The following is a 22,669-nucleotide window of genomic DNA, read 5'->3' as shown; positions in this document are numbered from 1 at the left end:
TTTGGGTATTTGAATCCCCTAAAGATGCCTCGGTCAATGGAGTATTTTTTCACCTCGTCAAACTCTCTGCGCTTTCGGCGTATTCCAGCTGACAGGTCCTGGTGTAAAGTGAGTTTGACGTTTCCCACTGTGATGGTGTTGATTTTTGCCGCCTGTAGGACTCGTTCCTTGTCGGTGAATCTCAGGAAACGTATGGTGATTGCGCGCGGTCCTCTTGCTCCTGGCTAATGGCGCTAGTTTTTTCTGAAGCAAGCTGCTTCTTGGAGGCTTTTTCCGCCACTAATGCTCGAGTCCGGGTAAAAATGTCACCTGTAATGTCGCCTTTTGTAGCCACCATGCCTTTTTAACTAAAGCTAGAGGAGTTTAAACTTGAAGTGGAGGTAAGATTAAGAATTGGAAACTACTTAGTTCATGCAGCCAACTCGTTCAAGGGTCACGTGATCCCCCACGTTCATTATCATTAAACTCACTAACTGCACCTGCTTCTTGACTCCCTGTGTCGACGTTACAGAATAGTAACTCAACAAAAGGTAGCAGCAGTTAATCAGGATATCTCCAAGATGGTCAGCGAACAGGGACAACTACTTTGCCAACACCACGGCCAGCTTGCACAAATGGGGACAGCTATGGATGAGGTCTTCCGCATTCTTCAAAGTCACGACATTCCCCTGAGTGCGTCACCTCCAACAAGCGGAGAATTCTCTAACACAAGTCAACCCAGCGAACCAGCACCCCAGTCCATCGAACAGTCCACCCAGGTCAGCGATGCCCGTTTGTGCCTCCTGGACAAATATGACGGGTCTCCATCCAAATGCCGTGGCTTCCTACGCCAGTGCTCCCTCTATTTCACTCATCAGATGGGTACCCCCACCACCGAGAGGTCCAAGGTTGCCACGGTTATATCCCTGCTGACCGGACGGGCGTTGGTGTGGGCTATGGCCGTCTGGGAGAGAGGATAGGAGGAGCTGGGTTCCTATGAGTGGTTGATGCCTCTGTTCAGGGGGGTCTTTGACCATCCACCAGAGACAAGGGGGGGGGGGAGCGCTTACTTCAACTACGGTAGGATGGCCAGACCACGGAGGAGTACACGCTCACCTTTCGGACAGTTGCAGCTACAGCGTATGGAATGACCCTTCTTCAAAAGAGGATTGCGAGAAGAGGTCCAGATGGAGTTAGCATGCCGAGATGACAATCTAACCTTGTACATACTCATTGCAATCGCACCCCCATCGCCTCTCTACCTTCTTTGTTGACCTTTCTGAGTCAGAGCCTGAACCCACGCATGGAGGTAGGGGCCACAAGCCTCCCCGCGGCTGAGCGACGCCATCAGAGACAGTTGGGGCTCTGTCCTTATTGTGGCCAGGAGGGTCACCAGCTTCAACGGTGTCCGGTACGTCCCAATCCAGAATCCACGAGAGCAGAGGAACGGCCCTGTGATCAGCGGTCTCCTGGGTTAGGCGTGAGTAATCCATCATCATCACTTTCCGCCAGACCTTTTTTATTATCGATTTCACTAGCTGGCTGTCCGTCATCTATTGTTTCGACAGCTCTAGTGGATTCCGGTTCCACAGGAAAATGTATTGACCAGGCCATTGCCTCCTCCCTGCATCACCTCATACCCGCTCTTCTCTATTTTTTATGTTTTCAGTCCAAGCATTGGATATGCGACCACTGGGATCCGGCACTATTACGCACGTTAAAGCTCCACTCAACCTCACCCTGGGACCAAGCACCAGGGAAAGCAATCCCTTCCTCATCCCCTCCACACCCGTATACAAAGTCATCATTGGCCTTCCATGGCTCCAACTCCATAATCCCACTTTATCCTGGTCAGAGAGGAGGATTACAGCTAGGGGACCAGGATGTTGTAGGACCCGCTTTCCTGCACCCTGTGGTTCCACGTCAGTGGAGGGCCCTGTGAGTGTCCGCCAGCCCATCAATCGGTCCTCCTGTATCGATGGCCCTGTGTTTTGGGATGTAGATATGGACATCCGCCAGGCTCTGGAGAGGGAACCTGCTCCTGCCACCTGCCTTCCGGGGCGCATTTACGTCCCCACGGAGTTCAGAGATCGGTTGCTGACCTGGGCACACACATCCCTCACCGCTGGACACCCAGGTATCACCCAAACAATTTAAAGGCAATGCTACCAAATACTAATTGAGTATTACTAGAGTATTGAGTATTATATTGAGTATTACTAATTGATCTACAGTGGGGAGAACAAGTATTTGATACACTGCCGATTTCGCAGGTTTCCTAGTTACAAAGCATGTAGAGGTCTGTAATTTTTTATCATAGGTACACTTCAACTGTGAGAGACGGAATCTAAAACAGAAATCCAGACAATCACATTGTATGATTTTTAAGTAATTAATTTGCATTTTATTGCATGACATAAGTATTTGATCACCTACCAAACAGTAAGAATTCTGGCTCTCACAGACCTGTTAGTTTTTCTTTAAGAAGCCATCCTGTTCTCCACCCATTACCTGTATTAACTGCACCTGTTTGAACTCGTTACCTGTATAAAAGAAACCTGTCCACACACTCAATCAAACAGACTCCAACCTCTCCACAATGGCCAAGACTAGAGAGCTGTGTAAGGACATCAGGCTTCAAATGTAGACATGCACAGGGCTGGGATGGGCTACAGGAAAATAGGCAAGCAGCTTGGTGAGAAGGCAACAACTGTTAGCAATTATTAGAAAATGGAAGAAGTTCAAGATGACGGACAATCACCCTCGGTCTGTGGCTCCATGCAAGATCTCACCTCGTGGGGCACCAATGTTCATGAGGAAGGTGAGGGATCAGCCCAGAACTACACGGCAGGTCAATGACCTGAAGAGAGCTGGGACCACAGTCTCAAAGAAAACCATTAGTAACACACTACGCCATCATGGATTAAAATCCTGCAGCGCATGCAAGGTCTCCCTGCTGAAGCCAGCGCATGTCCAGGCCCGTCTGAAGTTTGCCAATTACCTTCTGGATAATCCAGAGGAGGAATAGGAGAAGGTCATGTGGTCTGATGAGACACAAATAGAGCTTTTTGGTCTAAACTCCACTCGCCATGTTTGGAGGAAGAAGAAGGATGAGTACAACCCCAAGAACACCATCCCAACCGTGAAGCATGGAGGTGGAAAAATCATTCTTTGGGGATGCTTTTCTGCAAAGGGGACAGGACGACTGCACCGTATTGAGGGGATGATGGATGGGGCCATGTATCGCGAGTTGTTGGCCAACCACCTTCCCTCAGTAAGAGCATTGAAGATGGGTCTTGGCTGAGTCTTCCAGCATGACAACGACCCGAAACACACAGCCAGGGCAACTAAGGAGTGGCTCCGTAAGAAGCATCTCAAGGTCCTAGAGTGGCCTAGCCAGTCTCCAGACCTGACCCCAATAGAACATCTTTGGAGGGAGCTGAAAGTCTGTATTGCCCAGCGACAGCCCCGAAACCTGAATGATCTGGAGAAGGTCTGTATGGAGGAGTGGGCCAAAATCCCTGCTGCAGTGTGTGCAAACCTGGTCAAGAACTACAGGAAACGTATGATCTCTGTAATTGCAAACAAAGGTTTCTGTACCAAATATTAAGTTCTGCTTTTCTGATGTATCAAATACTTATGTCATGTAATAAAATGCTAATTGATTACTTAAAAATCATACAATGTGATTTTCTGGATTTTTGTTTTAGATTCCGTCTCTCACAGTTGAAGTGTACCTACTCAGAAAAGGTTGGTGACCACCACTGTAGACTCAGATTAAAGATATGACGGATACGAGTGGCCATAGAGTCAGCTACCATCCTCGGTAGCATTTCATCTAAGTTGACAATGCCAGGAGGTTGTCATTATTGATCAATAACAATCATTTTAAAAACCTCTCCAACACTAACTTTACAAAATTTGAACATACATTGCTTTTCTTTCATTATTTGTTTTTTTAATGCATGAATACAATGGCTCAATATTCGCTGTTGGCATTTCCTGCCTCAGTTAGGCCATTTTGCCAATGATTCATTAATCATCAGAATAATTGCCAACATCAAATGGTTTTGTGATAAATATGCCATCTAATTCGATGGAGTAGAATTTGTCTTTCTGCCCATCATTTTATTTAAAGTACTCAAAAGTTTTGATATAATTGATATTGGCTTAATAATACAGTTTCTCCTTTTTATTGAGTTTAGTCACATAATTTCTCAATTTGCAGTAAGCAGGCCAGTCAGATGTGAAGCCAGACTAATTAGCCATTCCTTTTGCCCCATCTCTTTCAACCATACAGTTTTCATTTCCTCATCAGTCCATGGAGCCTTAACAGTTCTAACAGTCAGTTTCTTAACAGGTGCATGTTTATCAATAATTGGAAAGAAGCAATTTCATAAATTCATCACGTGCAGCATCTGGATACTCCTCATTAATCACATCAGACCAACAAATATTTTAAATTAATCCACATAAGAGTCACAGCAAAATCATTTGTATGATCTCTTATACACTATTTTAGGCCCATCTTTTGGAACTTTGGCTTTCCAAGATATAGCCACTATATTGTGATCACTGCATCCAATGGGTTACACTGAGAATATTCCTCTTGTGTGGACAACTTGATGAAAATCCATCAATATTCAGGCCCCAAGAAAGTAGACCTCTATGTTTACATCACATACACTATTAAGCATTTCACACACATTATCATTATTTTATTTGTTTCGTTTTAGAATAAGTCTTTACATTAACAAAAAGTGGAAGAAATAAAATTCCTCAGCAATCTACTCACAATACTCCATAATGACAAAGCAGAAAAACTTTTTTAGAAATTGTAGCAATTGTTTTCCAAATTTTCTTACATTAAACTTATTCTAAAATGTATTAAATACAAATAAATCCTCAGCAATCTACACACAATACCCCATAATGACAAAGCGAAAACAGGCTTTTAGAAATGTTTGCTAGTTAATTCAAAATGATAAACAGAAATACCTAATTTACGTAAGAATTCAGACCCATTGCTATAGGACTGTCACGTTCTGACCTTAGTTCCTTTGTTTTGTCTTTTGTTTTAGTATGGTCAGAGCGTGAGTTGGGTGGGTTGTCTATGTTAGTTTGTCTATAATTTTCTATTTCTGTGTTTGGCCTGGTATGGTTCTCAATCAGAGGCAGCTGTCAATCGTTGTCCCTGATTGAGAACCATATTTAGGTAGCCTGTTTTCCATTGTGTTTTGTGGGTGGTTATTTTCAGTCTTTGTGTGTCTGCACCAGACAGAACTGTTTCGGTTGTTTCTTTGTTGTTTGTTATTCAGTGTTCAGTTTTTTCATTAAATAAGATGAACACTTACCACTCTGCACCTTGGTCCTCTCTTTCTCCCGACGACAACCGTTACAAGGACAACCGTTACAATGACTTTTTGCTTTGTCATTATGGGGTATTGTGTGAACTGTAGATTGATGAGGATTTTTCTTTTGACTGCATGTAACGTAACAAAATGTGGAAAAAGTCAAGGGGTCTGAATACTTTCTGAATGCGCAGTATATAGCAAGAAATCCTCCACCATAAGAATTCCTGTCTCTTCTATAGATGTTATATCCTTGTATTGCTACTGCTGTATCATCAAAGGAATTTTCTAAGTGAGTCTCAGAAATGGCTAAGATATTAATGTTATCTGATGTTAACAAGTTATTGATTTCATTAACCTTATTTCCAAGGCTACATATATTAATATGGGCTATTTTCAGCCCTTTTCTGGCTAGCTTCTCAGAGATAGACATCTTAGGGAAAAGAACAGTTTATGTGTAGGTGTGTGTGCGGTGGGGTTGAAGCTAAGAACCCATAGGCTTGGCTCTCTCCTGCCTTCCAGACTTTTGGGAGGGAGGGTGGACAATGAGCCTGTCATAGTGGATGTCCCCACACGTTCTGGCAGCTTTCATGGCTGGAATAAGTTATTTTATTACATTTACATTTACATTTAAGTCATTTAGCAGACGCTCTTATCCAGAGCGACTTACAAATTGGTGCAATCACCTTATGACATCCAGTGGAACAGTCACTTTACGATAGTGCATCTAAATCTTAAAGGGGGGGGGGGGAAATACTTATCCTATCCTAGGTATTCCTTAAAGAGGTGGGGTTTCAGGTGTCTCCGGAAGGTGGTGATTGACTCCGCTGTCCTGGCGTCGTGAGGGAGTTTGTTCCACCATTGGGGGGCCAGAGCAGCGAACAGTTTTGACTGGGCTGAGCGGGAGCTGTACTTCCTCAGTGGTAGGGAGGCGAGCAGGCCAGAGGTGGATGAACGCAGTGCCCTTGTTTGGGTGTAGGGCCTGATCAGAGCCTGGAGGTACTGAGGTGCCGTTCCCCTCACAGCTCCGTAGGCAAGCACCATGGTCTTGTAGCGGATGCGAGCTTCAACTGGAAGCCAGTGGAGAGAACGGAGGAGCGGGGTGACGTGAGAGAATTTGGGAAGGTTGAACACCAGACGGGCTGCGGCGTTCTGGATGAGTTGAAGGGGTTTAATGGCACAGGCAGGGAGCCCAGCCAACAGCGAGTTGCAGTAATCCAGACGGGAGATGACAAGTGCCTGGATTAGGACCTGCGCCGCTTCCTGTGTGAGGCAGGGTCGTACTCTGCGGATGTTGTAGAGCATGAACCTACAGGAACGGGCCACTGCCTTGATGTTGGTTGAGAACGACAGGGTGTTGTCCAGGATCACACCAAGGTTCTTAGCGCTCTGGGAGGAGGACACAATGGAGTTGTCAACCGTGATGGCGAGATCATGGAACGGGCAGTCCTTCCCCGGGAGGAAGAGCAGCTCCGTCTCTTGCCGAGGTTCAGCTTGAGGTGGTGATCCGTCATCCACACTGATATGTCTGCCAGACATGCAGAGATGCGATTCGCCACCTGGTCATCAGAAGGGGGAAAGGAGAAGATTAGTTGTGTGTCATCTGCATAGCAATGATAGGAGAGACCATGTGAGGTTATGACAGAGCCAAGTGACTTGGTGTATAGCGAGAATAGGAGAGGGCCTAGAACAGAGCCCTGGGGGACAGCAGTGGTGAGAGCGCGTGGTGAGGAGACAGATTCTCGCCACGCCACCTGGTAGGAGCGACCTGTCAGGTAGGACGCAATCCAAGCGTGGGCCGCGCCGGAGATGCCCAACTCGGAGAGGGTGGAGAGGAGGATCTGATGGTTCACAGTATCGAAGGCAGCAGATAGATCTAGAAGGATGAGAGCAGAGGAGAGAGAGTTAGCTTTAGCAGTGCGGAGCGCCTCCGTGATACAGAGGAGAGCAGTCTCAGTTGAATGACTAGTCTTGAAACCTGACTGATTTGGATCAAGAAGGTCATTCAGAGAGAGATAGCGGGAGAGCTGGCCAAGGACGGCACGTTCAAGAGTTTTGGAGAGAAAAGAAAGAAGGGATACTGGTCTGTAATTGTTGACATCGGAGGGATCGAGTGTAGGTTTTTTCAGAAGGGGTGCAACTCTCGCTCTCTTGAAGACGGAAGGGACGTAGCCAGCGGTCAGTGATGAGTTGATGAGCGAGGTGAGGTAAGGGAGAAGGTCTCCGGAAATGGTCTGGAGAAGAGGGGAGGGGATAGGGTCAAGCGGGCAGGTTGTTGGCCGGCCGTCACAAGACGCGAGATTTCATCTGGAGAGAGAGGGGAGAAAGAGGTCAGAGCACAGGGTAGGGCAGTGTGAGCAGAACCAGCGGTGTCGTTTGACTTAGCAAACAAGGATCGGATGTCGTCGACCTTCTTTTCAAAATGGTTGACGAAGTCGTCTGCAGAGAGGGAGGAGGGGGAGGGGGAGGAGGATTCAGGAGGGAGGAGAAGGTGGCAAAGAGCTTCCTAGGGTTAGAGGCAGATGCTTGGAATTTAGCGTGGTAGAAAGTGGCTTTAGCAGCAGAGACAGAGGAGGAAAATGTAGAGAGGAGGGAGTGAAAGGATGCCAGGTCCGCAGGGAGGCGAGTTTTCCTCCATTTCCGCTCGGCTGCCCGGAGCCCTGTTCTGTGAGCTCGCAATGAGTCATCGAGCCACGGAGCGGGAGGGGAGGACCGAGCCGGCCTGGAGGATAGGGGACATAGAGAGTCAAAGGATGCAGAGAGGGAGGAGAGGAGAGTTGAGGAGGCAGAATCAGGAGATAGGTTGGAGAAGGTTTGAGCGGAGGGAAGAGATGATAGGATGGAAGAGGAGAGAGTAGCGGGGGAGAGAGAGCGAAGGTTGGGACGGCGCGATACCATCCGAGTAGGGGCAGTGTGGGAGGTGTTGGATGAGAGCGAGAGGGAAAAGGATACAAGGTAGTGGTCGGAGACTTGGAGGGGAGTTGCAGTGAGGTTAGTGGAAGAACAGCATCTAGTAAAGATGAGGTCGAGCGTATTGCCTGCCTTGTGAGTTGGGGGGGAAGGTGAGAGGGTGAGGTCAAAAGAGGAGAGGAGTGGAAAGAAGGAGGCAGAGAGGAATGAGTCAAAGGTAGATGTGGGGAGGTTAAAGTCGCCCAGAACTGTGAGAGGTGAGCCGTCCTCAGGAAAGGAGCTTATCAAGGCATCAAGCTCATTGATGAACTCTCCGAGGGAACCTGGAGGGCGATAAATGATAAGGATGTTAAGCTTGAAAGGGCTGGTAACTGTGACAGCATGGAATTCAAAGGAGGCGATAGACAGATGGGTAAGGGGAGAAAGAGAGAATGACCACTTGGGAGAGATGAGGATCCCGGTGCCACCACCCCGCTGACCAGAAGCTCTCGGGGTGTGCGATAACACGTGGGCGGACGAAGAGAGAGCAGTAGGAGTAGCAGTGTTGTCTGTGGTGATCCATGTTTCCGTTAGTGCCAAGAAGTCGAGGGACTGGAGGGAGGCATAGGCTGAGATGAACTCTGCCTTGTTGACCGCAGATCGGCAATTCCAGAGGCTACCGGAGACCTGGAACTCCACGTGGGTCGTGCGCGCTGGGACCACCAGATTAGGGTGGCCGCGGCCACGCGGTGTGGAGCGTTTGTATGGTCTGTGCAGAGAGGAGAGAACAGGGATAAACAGACACATAGTTAACAGGCTACAGAAGAGGCTACGCTAATGCAAAGGAGATTGGAATGACAAGTGGGCTACACGTCTCGAATGTTCAGAAAGTTAAGCTACGTAGCAAGAATCTTATTGACTAAAATGATTAAAATGATACAGTACTGCTGAAGTAGGCTAGCTGGCAGTGGGTGCATTGTTGACACTACACTAATCAAGTCGTTCCGTTGAGTGTAATAGTTTCTACAGTGCTGCTATTCGGGGCTAGCTGGCTAACTAGTAGTGTTGTTTACGTTACGTTGCGTTAAAAAGAACGACAATAGCTGGCTAGCTAACCTAGAAAATCGCTCTAGACTACACAATTATCTTTGATACAAAGACGGCTATGTAGCTAGCTATGTAGCTAGCTACGATCAAACAAATCAAACAGTTGTACTGTAATGAAATGAAAATGTGATACTACCTGTGAATGCGACCGGGTTGTTGAGTTCTATTCAGAAGACGTTGGCTAGCGTTGGCTAGCTAGCAGAGTCTCCTACATTAAGGACGACAAATAGCTGGCTAGCTAACCTCGGTAAATTAAGATAATCACTCTAAGACTACACACTCTAAACCTAAACAACACAATTATCTTGGAACGAAGATACGAAGACAGCAAAGACAGCTATGTAGCTAGCTAACACTACACTGATCAAGTCGTTCAGTTGAGTGTAATAGTTTCTCCAGTGCAGCTAATCAGTGGACGTTAGCTAGCTGGCTAGTGAAGACTACGTTAGGACGGCGAAATACGATAATTACGCAATTATCTTTGATACAAAGACGGCTATGTAGCTAGCTGAGAAGAAATTGCTAAGATTAGACAAATCAAACCGTTGTGCAATAATGAAATATAATGAAATGTAAAAAGTTGCGGGAGCGAAGCGCCGATGTGACCACTCGCTCCACTCGCTGAAGCACAGCTTCAGGTTAATCCTCGTTGAGGAAGATGTACAATCCTCTCAGGTTCTTGGTTCTTTCCCGAACAGATACCTTGTCCTTGAACCTCAGGAACTTGACCACTGTCATGCCTGTCACCTGGGCTAGTGGTGGGTTTTCTAATCCTGTGGGTGTGCTCCACTTCAATCTTCCTGTGGTCCATCTTTAGTATCTCCGAGATCATTTCCCTCACTTTGTCCTCAGGTCTCATGTGGAGATGGCTATATACAGGAACTACCTGGTAATAACATGGTTATATATAGGAAATACCTGGTAATAACATGGCTATATATATATATATATATATATATATATATATATATATATATATATATATATATATATATGCTATATACAGGGAGTAGTAATAACATGGCTATATACAGGAAGTACCTGGTAATAACATGGCTATATACAGGAAGTACCAGGTAATAGGAGCTGTGAGGGGAACGGCACCTCAGTACCTCCAGGCTCTGATCAGGCCCTACACCCAAACAAGGGCACTGCGTTCATCCACCTCTGGCCTGCTCGCCTCCCTACCACTGAGGAAGTACAGCTCCCGCTCAGCCCAGTCAAAACGGTTCGCTGCTCTGGCCCCCCAATGGTGGAACAAACTCCCTCACGACGCCAGGACAGCGGAGTCAATCACCACCTTCCGGAGACACCTGAAACCCCACCTCTTTAAGGAATACCTAGGATAGGATAAGTATTCCCCCCCCCCTTTAAGATTTAGATGCACTATCGTAAAGTGACTGTTCCACTGGATGTCATAAGGTGAATGCACCAATTTGTAAGTCGCTCTGGATAAGAGCGTCTGCTAAATGACTTAAATGTAATGTAATGTAAATGAGATTCTGCAATTCCGTCCACAACAATGTTGTTCCACCTTGATTGTCCCTTTAGATAATCAGATTTCTCAATCGTTGTTATAATGGAATCACATTCAGAACTGATGTCCTTTCTCAATAACTTACAGATTGCTGTCACCTTTCCGTTTTCCTGTTTAAACTCATCGAGCTGACCCTGGGAGAAGAGCAAACTGTTCTTCAGGTCCTGGACCTCTATGGTCAGGCTGTCCATTCTTTTATTAGGTGACTCCACCAGTATTTGGACACAACACTTGAAGCTATTTTCTTGTTAATGTAACAACTTGTTATAGAATATACACTACCAGTCAAAAGTTTGGACACACCTACTCATTCAATGGTTTTCCTTTATTATACTTTGTAGAATAATAGTAAAGACATACAAACTATGAAATAAAACATATAGAATAATATAGTAACCAAAAAAGTGTTAAACAAATCAAAATATATTTTATATGTTAGACTCTTCAAAGTAGCCACCCTTTGCCTTGATGACAGCTTTGCACACTCTTGGCATTCTCTCAACCAGCTTCAACAGGAATGCTTTTCAAACAGTCTTGAAGGAGTTCCCACATATGCTGAACACTTGTTGGCTGCTTTTCCTTCACTCTGTGGGCCAACACATCCCAAACCATCTCAATTGGGTTGAGGTCAGATGATTGTGGAGGCCAGGTCATCTGATGCAGGACTCTTCTTCTAGGTCAAATAGTCCTTACACAGCCTGGACAGTGTTTCGCTGCAGAATGCTGTGGTAGCCATGCTGGTTAAGTGTGCCTTGTCATGTAAAGAGCAGGTGTTCCTAATGTTTTGTATACTCCGTGTATAACCCACTGAAGAACAAGGGGCCATATTTACTTTGTACCTGCCCAAGGTTTGCCCCTACTATTCTAAGGAGAGACTGAAAAATAAAGGTAGAACAAAACATGAAATCATATTAGGAGAAACAACTGAGCTCTTTGAACCAAATGTAGACTTCTACTTATCCTCTGTGTGCCATGTATAATGCAAGCAGAGGAACAGCACTAAGCCAGTGTTTCCTATGCTTTCAATAATTAGTCCACTAGTTCAATCAGGTGTGCTAGTTCAGGAATAGATTGGAACAGTATATCTGGCTGGGGGAACCTGAGGAGAGGTTAGTGAAACACTGCACTATGCTACTCCCCACTGTATCCAGATCAGTCCTGGGTTCAAATACGTGTGTATTTGAGAATTTGTTATGAAATCAAATCAAATTTGATTTGTCACATGCTTCGTAAACAACAGGTGAAATGCTTACTTTTACGCGTCCTTTTCCAACAATGCAGAGTTAAAGATGAAAAAATAAATACAAAGTGAAATAGTGACAGGAGGAATAAACACCAGTGAATAACGAATAAAAATAGCATTCCTATATACAGGGAGTACCAGTACTGAGTCGATTCAAATTCAACTACTTGTCTTTTCAAATAAAAAATACAACAAATACTTACTTCCAAATGTCTTTGAAAGTAATTGAAATACCCTAAATAGTATTTGAACCCAGGTCTGGTCCAGATGAATCCTAGTGTTTCCAGGCATGGTCCTGTACAGTCATTGATTAGAGACCTTAACTCTGAGCCTGCAGTCTATCAGTGCTCAGGGACCGGTAATCAATTCTCTAATGCTGTGTGAGTCCCTATTCACTGCCCTGCGTATACACTATCTCACAGGAAAGACAAGTACGTGCACAAACACAAACAAACACACACAAACTGGGGCAGAACACAACCCAGATGGCGGTCATAAAGAAGGAATATAACCTCCAAATATTAACTCACCAAGTAGGCAACGATGGGCCACTGTCATAATTGTATTATAAAAATGACTGTTACTCTCCTGAGGGGCACTCCTTTCCTGACTGCTGATGGTTCCTGATTACCCTAGGTACTCTGGTGGATCCTCTCTGGCCTGGCCCGTTAGTAGAGGATACAAGCTGATCTGATCTGATCAGCATTGCACCAGACCAGACGCGCGGTCGGTTTGGTCAGGAACTCAGCGCCTTGCTCCCAGCCAAGCTCTCTGTTATCTCCGTTCTGTTGACAGGCCATTGTTTTTCGACGGGCGCTGGTGGACGTGAATTCAACTGAACGAATTAAGCTGATTAGGCCTCGGGCAGGAAGATAGAGGAGTAAATAAAGTACTGTGAGTGAGAGAGATAGAGAGAGAAGTAGAAAGGAGCTCCATCTTGCATTTATTGTCTAAGTGTTTTATTAAATGCAGTTAGAGACAATACACAATTTCCTATGAGTGCCCTCTTCCTCTCTTTTATATAGAAGTCTATCTTAATATTATTCTTATTTTATTAAAACAGTTTGACAGTAAATGCAAGATTCAGTTGTTTTCCTGGGAGTGGCCTCTGTCTTAAATAGAACTTAATCTTACTATTTTTTTAAAATACTTTCCGTATCAGAGGGCTAGAAATCAGATTCTGAAAGTTTAAAGTGTGCCTCAAGTGGACCACCTCTTGAAGCAAGTTAACTTCACTATATATAATTGTACATGCTTTATAAAAACATATAAAACATTTTTGTAACTTTGACCCCTTTTTCATGGTATCCAATTGGTAGTTACAGTCTTGTCTCATCGCTGCAACTCCCGTAAGGACTTGGGAGAGGTGAAGGTCGATAGCCACGCGTCCTCTGAAACACGACCCAACCAAGCCGCACTGATTCTTGACACAATGCCCGCTTAACCCGGAAGCCAGCCACACCAATGTCCTGGCACGCCACAGGAATCGGATCGAAGGGACAAGGACATCCCTGCCGGTCAAACCCTTCCCTCACCTGGACGACGCTGGGCCAGTTGTGTGCCGCCCTATTGGTCTCCCGGGCGCGGCCAGCTGCGACAGAGCCTGGACTCGAACCAGGATTTCTAGTGGCACAGCTAGCAACTGCGATGCAGTGCCTTAGACCACTATGCCACTCAGGAGGTCCATGCTTTAGTTTTATTGTACTGACTCTCTCTCTATATCCATAAACTCATTGAAACCCTTGTCCCCCAGCAGAATCAAACTTGTTGGTACAACAAACAAACTGCTCTAAAATCACAACCAAAAGCACAATTGTTATTGTAGTCGACCAATAACCCCACAAAAGTCAAACACTTTATCACAATAGTTGCCATTACTGACAATTTACTCAAAATGGCTGTTGTATCATGTGGGCAGGTCACCCTGTGTGGTCTTTTGCAAAATGAGTTTCTAACCTAAAGGATCCAGATGTTTAAAAAAAAAAAATGAAATAAAAAAAGACTCACTTGAGTGTCTGCAGGTCAGCTGCCTCCAGACCTATGCGGTTGCCCTGCTGGAACTCGTGTGACTTGGAGCGGTGCAGCGCCGTGAAGCCCGGCAGCAGGTGGATGAGCTTTCGGCTGGGCGGTGGGGGCGTCCCGGGGGCCTTCACCTTGTTTCTGCGCCTCATGGGGGGCGTGCCCGGGGGGGTCATGGTGTTCACCACCAGTGGAGTCCGGGGAGGGGTGTGGGCAAAGTGCCTCTGACGGGGCGAGGGGGGCAGGGATCGATGACCCGTGTCCATGGGGGGGAAGGCCCCCAGTCCCAGGTGGCTGTCCACGGTGAGGCGGTCTGGCTGGACATAGGGGCCATACGGATAGGGTAGCAATGACTGGGGGCTGTGGCACTGGCTGTGGTGCTGCTGGTTGTACTTGGCCTGGACCATGGGGCTTTGGGAGAGCTGGAAGCGGACCCACTGGCTGGGTTCTGGAGAGGGGAAGGGAGTGTTCTCCTTGCCAGACTCAGAGGTGGGCCACTGGATGGACCAGTCCTGCTTGGCATGGCTGCCTGCTGTGGAGGAGGAGAAGGAGAAACAAGAAGGAAAATGTTACAGATAACATTTAACCACAAACAATTACCTGATACATTGACCCTGCTTAATTATTTACATTTCTACATGTCATTTAAGGATAATAAAAACTCATATTTGATTAGAAAGAAATGGCCTGATGATAAGAGCAAAAAAGTGAGAGAGCTTGGATCTGACATCAATAGCAGACGTAATGTAGCATGGGCTCAGATAGGAGAGGGGTGGAGGAGAGGGATGCTTGATTAACCACATCCACCTTGATCCCTAAACATCAGATGAGAAGCTGGAGATGAGGTTCATGTTGAATAAGTGAGACAGAGGAGTTTGGTTTGGGAGAGCAGAGAAGAGAGAAATTATATTTTCAGCTTAAATGGAAATATTCACCTCCGTTATTGGGCAATGAGTCATCCTCGAGTTGTTCTTGAAAGAAAAGAGAAGGAAACAAACGTTTAATTGATTTGATAAAAAGATGGTGAAAATATTGTTTGTTTCCTCTCTCTTTCTGTCCATCAGAGACCCAGCCATTGTACTAATCACAGTCTCTAAAACTCAACTCTGATCTGAATGCCGTATCTGAATTAGCTCAACAACACTAATGGCTAATGCAATCTCCCAAAAGTCTTGAAGGAAAAAAAGTATTCCTTAGGAGTATTTCTTCCCTGTGATGTTTCAAGACAAGCCCACCAGAGACTTCTGGAGGGACAAGGAGAGAGATAGAGAGATGTGGAGTAGAGGGAGACACATTGGGAGGGGAGAGAGAGAGGGTGAGGGCTGAAGTAACAAGAGTGAGCGACTTAAGGCCTCTCGTCTTAGGGAGGGATCAAAGTTTATCTTCAGCGCAAATGTACATGTTCCCTCCGAGTCTGACTGAGACACTCCTCAGGACAGTACTGTATATACACACACACACACACACACCACGCACAACACTCCACCCACGCACAGCGAGAGACAAACAGTGTCCCCGGGATAGTAGAGTACAGTGTATACTACGTGTTCAAAACATTAGGAACACCTGCTCTTTCCATGACATAGACTGACCAGGTGAATCCAGGTGAAAGCTATGATCCCTTATTGATGTCACCTGTTAAATCCACTTCAATCAGTGTAGATGAATGTAAGGAGACAGAAGGATTTGAGACAATTGACACATGGATTGTGTATGTGTGCCATTCAGAGGGTGAATGGGAAAGACAAAAGATTTAAAAGCCTTTGAACGGGGTATGGTAGTAGATGCCAGGTGCACCGGTTTGAGTGTGTTTTTTCACACTCCACAGTTTCCTGTGTGTATCAAGAATGGTCCTCCACCCAAAGGACATCCTGTCAACTTGACACAACTGTGGGAAGTCAACATGGACCAGCAACTATGCGGAGACAACATGGACCAGCATGCCTGTGGAATGCTTTCGACACCTTGTAGATTCCATGCCCTGACAAATTGAGGCTGTTCTGGGGGCAATAGGGGGTGCAAATCAATATTAGGAAGGTGTTCCTCATGTTTGTACACTCAGTGTACACAGACTATAGGAGTCCTAAGGGATGTGTCCACTCATAGGCACAGACTGGGACTGGGAGACGGGTTGGTTGTTAAAAGACATCCCTCACGACTAGCGGAAAAGTCTGTATTTTAGAGGGGTATTTTACAGCCATGCCAGAGTTCACACTGCACTGGACATTAGAATTAGTCATTGCAGTTCTATGGTGGACGTAATGATCTGTTGTTCAGATAAACAACACTATGGAAGGTTTACGATCAGATCACATAGGCTACAGTGGACTGCCTGCTTGCATGGCTCTCCTACACACAATCACTATCAGTGCTGCACTCAGTCTCAACATACAATAACACAACTTTGCACATAGTTACTCATGGTGTTGCATGTTAATCAACTTCATGCATAAGCCCACATGAGTTAACCCCTGAGATGAGAGAGACTTCTAATGATCGAGGAGAACTGTATACGGGGTTAAACAGTATACGGGGGTATTGGGGTGGAGACGGCCTGTTTAATGGAGTACCTCTGTGCTCTACTCTCTCCTGGAGAGGCACCAGCCTCCTTCCTGCACTTCAAACACACACTGTGGGGACTCTGAAAGTGTGCTGCACAGTGCACCAAGCTCCTCAGACAAGACCAGGATGCAACAGGGAAAGAGCCAGACGGAGCGCTCCTCAACTGCTCAGAAAGGAATAGAAGGTTGAAGATGACGCACGATCGAGCCTCCTTCATTAGCAGAAACGTACGACAAACAAGCCACTCGAAATTAAAAAGTTTGGCATCTCCTCACTTGAAATGTTTCGAAATCATCAAAGAGCCTTCTTCACCCTTGAATGCCAGTAAACTGACATGGGGTCTGTAAATATAGATGACGACGAAAACACACACACACGCACGCACGCGCACGCACACGCACACACAAAGCCTGCGATACTGAGGAGGATTTTAGTCAAATTACCAAAGGCTTCTGATCAAATCACAGCCCAGCCATTAATTAAACACAAGACCTGCTTAATCCAAAATGGTTTGCAGACGTCCATGTAACTGATGAATAGTGTGAATAGTCCACGTCTTAGAGTATCCATTTCCTTGGTATTCATTAATGATATGTACCCACTGATTCTTGAAGAGCATCGTGTATTAATGCCTCGTGAGCTTAGTTTAACTGCCGTACCCCATCAGAACCCAAAATCTAAGCTGGTTTTGTCATGTTTGTCATTTATTATCATGTCTTGTCCCTGTGCTCCCCATTCTATTCGTTTCCCTCTGCTGGTCTTATTTGGTTCTTTCCCTCTTTCTATCCCTCTCTCTCCCCCTCCCTCTCTCACTCTCTCGCTCTCTCTTCTCTCTATCGTTCCGTTCCTGCTCCCAGCTGTTCCTATTCCCCTAATCATCATTTAGTCTTCCCACACCTGTTCCCGATCCTTTCCCCTGATTAGAGTCCCTATTTATTCCTTTGTGTTCCGTTCCTGTCCCGTCGGTTCCTTGTTTAGTATTCACCGTGCTGTGATTGTGTTTCGCCCTGTCCTGTCGTGTTTTTGCCTTCATCAGATGCTGCGTGTGAGCAGGTGTCTCTGTCTACTACGGCCTGCGCCTACCCGGCGACCTGCAGTCTGTGGCCGCTTCTCTTGTTATTCCCCTCTACAGACTAGAGGATTTCTGTTATTCCCTGTTTGGACTTGAATAAACTCTGTTTCTGTTAAGTCGCTTTTGGGTCCTCTATCACCTGCATGACAGAAGGAACCGACCAAGGAATGGACCCAGCGACTTCAGACGCTCGTTACACTGCCGTCAAGATCCAAGGAGCCATGCTCGGCAGACACGAGCAGGAATTGTCTGCTGCTCGCCATGCCGTGGAGAACCTGGCCGCTCAGGTTTCCGACCTCTCTGGACAGTTCCAGAGTCTACGTCTCGTGCCACCTGTTACTTCCTGGCCTGCCGAGCCTCCAGAACCTAGGGTTAATAACCCACCTTGCTACTCCGGGCAGCCCACTGAGTGCCGCTCCTTTCTCACGCAGTGTGAGATTGTGTTCTCTCTCCAACCCAACACATACTCTAGAGAGAGAGCTCGGGTTGCTTACGTCATTTCACTCCTTACTGGCCGGGCTCGAGAATGGGGCACAGCTATCTGGGAGGCAAGGGCTGATTGCTCTAACAAGTTCCAGAACTTTAAAGAGGAGATGATTCGGGTTTTTGACCGTTCAGTTTTTGGTAGGGAGGCTTCTAGGGCCCTGGCTTCCTTATGCCAAGGTGAACGGTCCATAACGGATTATTCTATTGAGTTTCGCACTCTTGCTGCCTCTAGTGAGTGGAACGAGCCGGCGCTGCTCGCTCGTTTTCTGGAGGGACTCCACGCAGTGGTTAAGGATGAGATTCTCTCCCGGGAGGTTCCTTCAGATGTGGACTCTTTGATTGCTCTCGCCATCCGCATAGAACGACGGGTAGATATTCGTCACCGGGCTCGTGGAAGAGAGCTCGCATCAACGGTGTTTCCCTGCTCCGCATCGCAACCATCTCCCTCCTCTGGCTTTGAGACTGAGCCCATGCAGCTGGGAGGGATTCGCATCTCGACTAAGGAGAGGGAACGGAGGATCACCAACCGCCTGTGCCTCTATTGCGGAGTTGCTGGACATTTTGTTAATTCATGTCCAGTAAGAGGCCAGAGCCCATCAGTAAGCGGAGGGCTACTGGTGAGCGCTACTACTCTGGTCTCTTCATCTAGATCTTGTACTACTATGTCGGTCCATCTACGCTGGACCGGTTCGGGTGCTACATGCAGTGCCTTGATTGACTCTGGGGCTGAGGGTTGTTTCATGGACGAAGCATGGGTTCGGAAACATAACATTCCTTTCAGACCGTTAGACAAGCCTACGCCCATGTTTGCCTTAGATGGTAGTCATCTTCCCAGTATCAAATTTGAGACACTACCTTTAACTCTCACAGTATCTGGTAACCACAGTGAGACTATTTCTTTTTTGATTTTCCGTTCACCGTTTACACCTGTTGTTTTGGGTCATCCCTGGCTAGTATGTCATAATCCTTCTATTAATTGGTCTAGTAACTCTATCCTATCCTGGAACGTTTCTTGTCATGTGAAGTGTTTAATGTCTGCCATCCCTCCCGTTTCTTCTGTCCCTACTTCTCAGGAGGAACCTGGCGATTTGACAGGAGTGCCGGAGGAATATCATGATCTGCGCACGGTCTTCAGTCGGTCCCGAGCCAACTCCCTTCCTCCTCACCGGTCGTATGATTGTAGTATTGATCTCCTTCCGGGGACCACTCCTCCTCGAGGTAGACTATACTCTCTGTCGGCTCCCGAACGTAAGGCTCTCGAGGATTATTTGTCTGTGTCTCTTGACGCCGGTACCATAGTGCCTTCTTCTTCTCCGGCCGGGGCGGGGTTCTTTTTGTTAAGAAGAAGGACGGTACTCTGCGCCCCTGCGTGGATTATCGAGGGCTGAATGACATAACGGTTAAGAATCGTTATCCGCTTCCCCTTATGTCATCAGTCTTCGAGATTCTGCAGGGAGCCAGGTGCTTTACTAAGTTGGACCTTCGTAACGCTTACCATCTCGTGCGCATCAGAGAGGGGGACGAGTGGAAAACGGCGTTTAACACTCCGTTAGGGCATTTTGAGTACCGGGTTCTGCCGTTCGGTCTCGCCAATGCGCCAGCTGTTTTTCAGGCATTAGTTAATGATGTTCTGAGAGACATGCTGAACATCTTTGTTTTTGTCTATCTTGACGATATCCTGATTTTTTCTCCGTCACTCGAGATTCATGTTCAGCACGTTCGACGTGTTCTACAGCGCCTTTTAGAGAATTGTCTCTACGTAAAGGCTGAGAAGTGCTCTTTTCATGTCTCCTCCGTTACTTTTCTCGGTTCCGTTATTTCCGCTGAAGGCATTCAGATGGATTCCGCTAAGGTCCAAGCTGTCAGTGATTGGCCCGTTCCAAGGTCACGTGTCGAGTTGCAGCGCTTTTTAGGTTTCGCTAATTTCTATCGGCGTTTCATTCGTAATTTCGGTCAAGTTGCTGCCCCTCTCACAGCTCTTACTTCTGTCAAGACGTGTTTTAAGTGGTCCGGTTCCGCCCAGGGAGCTTTTGATCTTCTAAAAGAACGTTTTACGTCCGCTCCTATCCTCGTTACTCCTGACGTCACTAGACAATTCATTGTCGAGGTTGACGCTTCAGAGGTAGGCGTGGGAGCCATTCTATCCCAGCGCTTCCAGTCTGACGATAAGGTTCATCCTTGCGCTTATTTTTCTCATCGCCTGTCGCCATCTGAGCGCAACTATGATGTGGGTAACCGTGAACTGCTCGCCATCCGCTTAGCCCTAGGCGAATGGCGACAGTGGTTGGAGGGGGCGACCGTTCCTTTTGTCGTTTGGACAGACCATAAGAACCTTGAGTACATCCGTTCTGCCAAACGACTTAATGCCCGTCAAGCTCGTTGGGCGTTGTTTTTCGCTCGTTTCGAGTTTGTGATTTCTTACCGTCCGGGTAGCAAGAACACCAAGCCTGATGCCTTATCCCGTCTGTTTAGTTCTTCTGTGGCTTCTACTGATCCCGAGGGGATTCTTCCTTATGGGCGTGTTGTCGGGTTAACAGTCTGGGGAATTGAAAGACAGGTTAAGCAAGCACTCACGCACACTGCGTCGCCGCGCGCTTGTCCTAGTAACCTCCTTTTCGTTCCTGTTTCCACTCGTCTGGCTGTTCTTCAGTGGGCTCACTCTGCCAAGTTAGCTGGTCATCCCGGTGTTCGAGGCACTCTTGCGTCTATTCGCCAGCGCTTTTGGTGGCCGACTCAGGAGCGTGACACGCGCCGTTACGTGGCTGCTTGTTCGGACTGCGCGCAGACTAAGTCGGGTAACTCTCCTCCTGCCGGTCGTCTCAGACCGCTCCCCATTCCTTCTCGACCATGGTCTCACATCGCCTTAGACTTCATTACCGGTCTGCCTTTGTCTGCGGGGAAGACGGTGAGAGCCGCCAATAAACGCAGGATTAAGAGTCCAAGGTATTGTTGCGGCCAGAGAGTGTGGCTTTCCACTCGCAACCTTCCTCTTACGACAGCTTCTCGTAAGTTGACTCCGCGGTTCATTGGTCCGTTCCGTGTCTCCCAGGTCGTCAATCCTGTCGCTGTGCGACTGCTTCTTCCGCGACATCTTCGTCGCGTCCATCCTGTCTTCCATGTCTCCTGTGTTAAGCCCTTTCTTCGCACCCCGTTCGTCTTCCCTCCCCCTCCCGTCCTTGTCGAGAGCGCACCTATTTACAAGGTACATAAGATCATGGACATGCGTTCTCGGGGACGGGGTCACCAATACTTAGTGGATTGGGAGGGTTACGGTCCTGAGGAGAGGAGTTGGGTTCCGTCTCGGGACGTGCTGGACCGTTCACTCATCGATGATTTCCTCCGTTGCCGCCAGGATTCCTCCTCGAGTGCGCCAGGAGGCGCTCGGTGAGTGGGGGGTACTGTCATGTTTGTCATTTATTATCATGTCTTGTCCCTGTGCTCCCCATTCTATTCGTTTCCCTCTGCTGGTCTTATTTGGTTCTTTCCCTCTTTCTATCCCTCTCTCCCCCTCCCTCTCTCACTCTCTCGCTCTCTCTTCTCTCTATCGTTCCGTTCCTGCTCCCAGCTGTTCCTATTCCCCTAATCATCATTTAGTCTTCCCACACCTGTTCCCGATCCTTTCCCCTGATTAGAGTCCCTATTTATTCCTTTGTGTTCCGTTCCTGTCCCGTCGGTTCCTTGTTTAGTATTCACCGTGCTGTGATTGTGTTTCGCCCTGTCCTGTCGTGTTTTTTGCCTTCATCAGATGCTGCGTGTGAGCAGGTGTCTCTGTCTACTACGGCCTGCGCCTACCCGAAGCGACCTGCAGTCTGTGGCCGCTTCTCTTGTTATTCCCCTCTACAGACTAGAGGATTTCTGTTATTCCCTGTTTGGACTTGAATAAACTCTGTTTCTGTTAAGTCGCTTTTGGGTCCTCTATCACCTGCATGACAGGTTTTACTCCCATGTCATGTTTGTAAACAAAGTCCATGTAAACAAACACTTTATAGCCCCAAAACATGGTCCTTGCATCCATAGCGCTGTCTATGAATTTGAGAGTGGTTACATTTCTCCAGCTCCATCCCTCAGCTTTTTACCGAAACAGGGGCGGGGAGTCGCTTTGTTATTGTTTCAACTGCTTATTGGCCCTTTAATTTACCAACCATACTAGTATTTTACTTGCTCGGCTAGCCATCCACTTCACTCTGGCCAAACGCCAAGCCCACTAACGTTTCTTCTCCACGATGAGTCTGGAATTTATCTCCTCATCGTGTGTATGCGAACTCATTCAAAAAACTGTTCTGATTCATCCCAGAAACCAATGAGTTAGGCCAGAGCCTGAACACAAGTGTGTAAGGCCAGAGATAGAGAAAGGGGGAGATAAGAATCCTATTGAGCAATGAATGAAGGAACATATAACACCCCACCCATCACACTGTCGACAA

General features: G+C 47.0%; 1 protein-coding gene across 1 annotated transcript in view; it reads right to left on the bottom strand.

Annotated features, from left to right (window-relative positions):
* Positions 1-22,669, bottom strand: part of LOC124032982 (kinase suppressor of Ras 2-like) — a 182,130-nt gene that overhangs the window by 137,441 nt on the left and 22,020 nt on the right. The window contains exons 4-5 of the mRNA XM_046344924.1: positions 15,061-15,096; positions 14,114-14,657 (exon numbers count right to left, since the gene is read on the bottom strand). Coding sequence (XP_046200880.1) covers positions 14,114-14,657; positions 15,061-15,096 — 580 coding nt within the window. The remainder of the gene's footprint in view (positions 1-14,113; positions 14,658-15,060; positions 15,097-22,669) is intronic.

Source organism: Oncorhynchus gorbuscha, linkage group LG04, assembly GCF_021184085.1.
Source record: "Oncorhynchus gorbuscha isolate QuinsamMale2020 ecotype Even-year linkage group LG04, OgorEven_v1.0, whole genome shotgun sequence".
In the NCBI taxonomy this organism is placed as follows: domain Eukaryota; kingdom Metazoa; phylum Chordata; class Actinopteri; order Salmoniformes; family Salmonidae; genus Oncorhynchus; species Oncorhynchus gorbuscha.
Note: the sequence above shows the minus strand (reverse complement) of the source record. Positions and strands in the feature narration are given on the sequence as shown.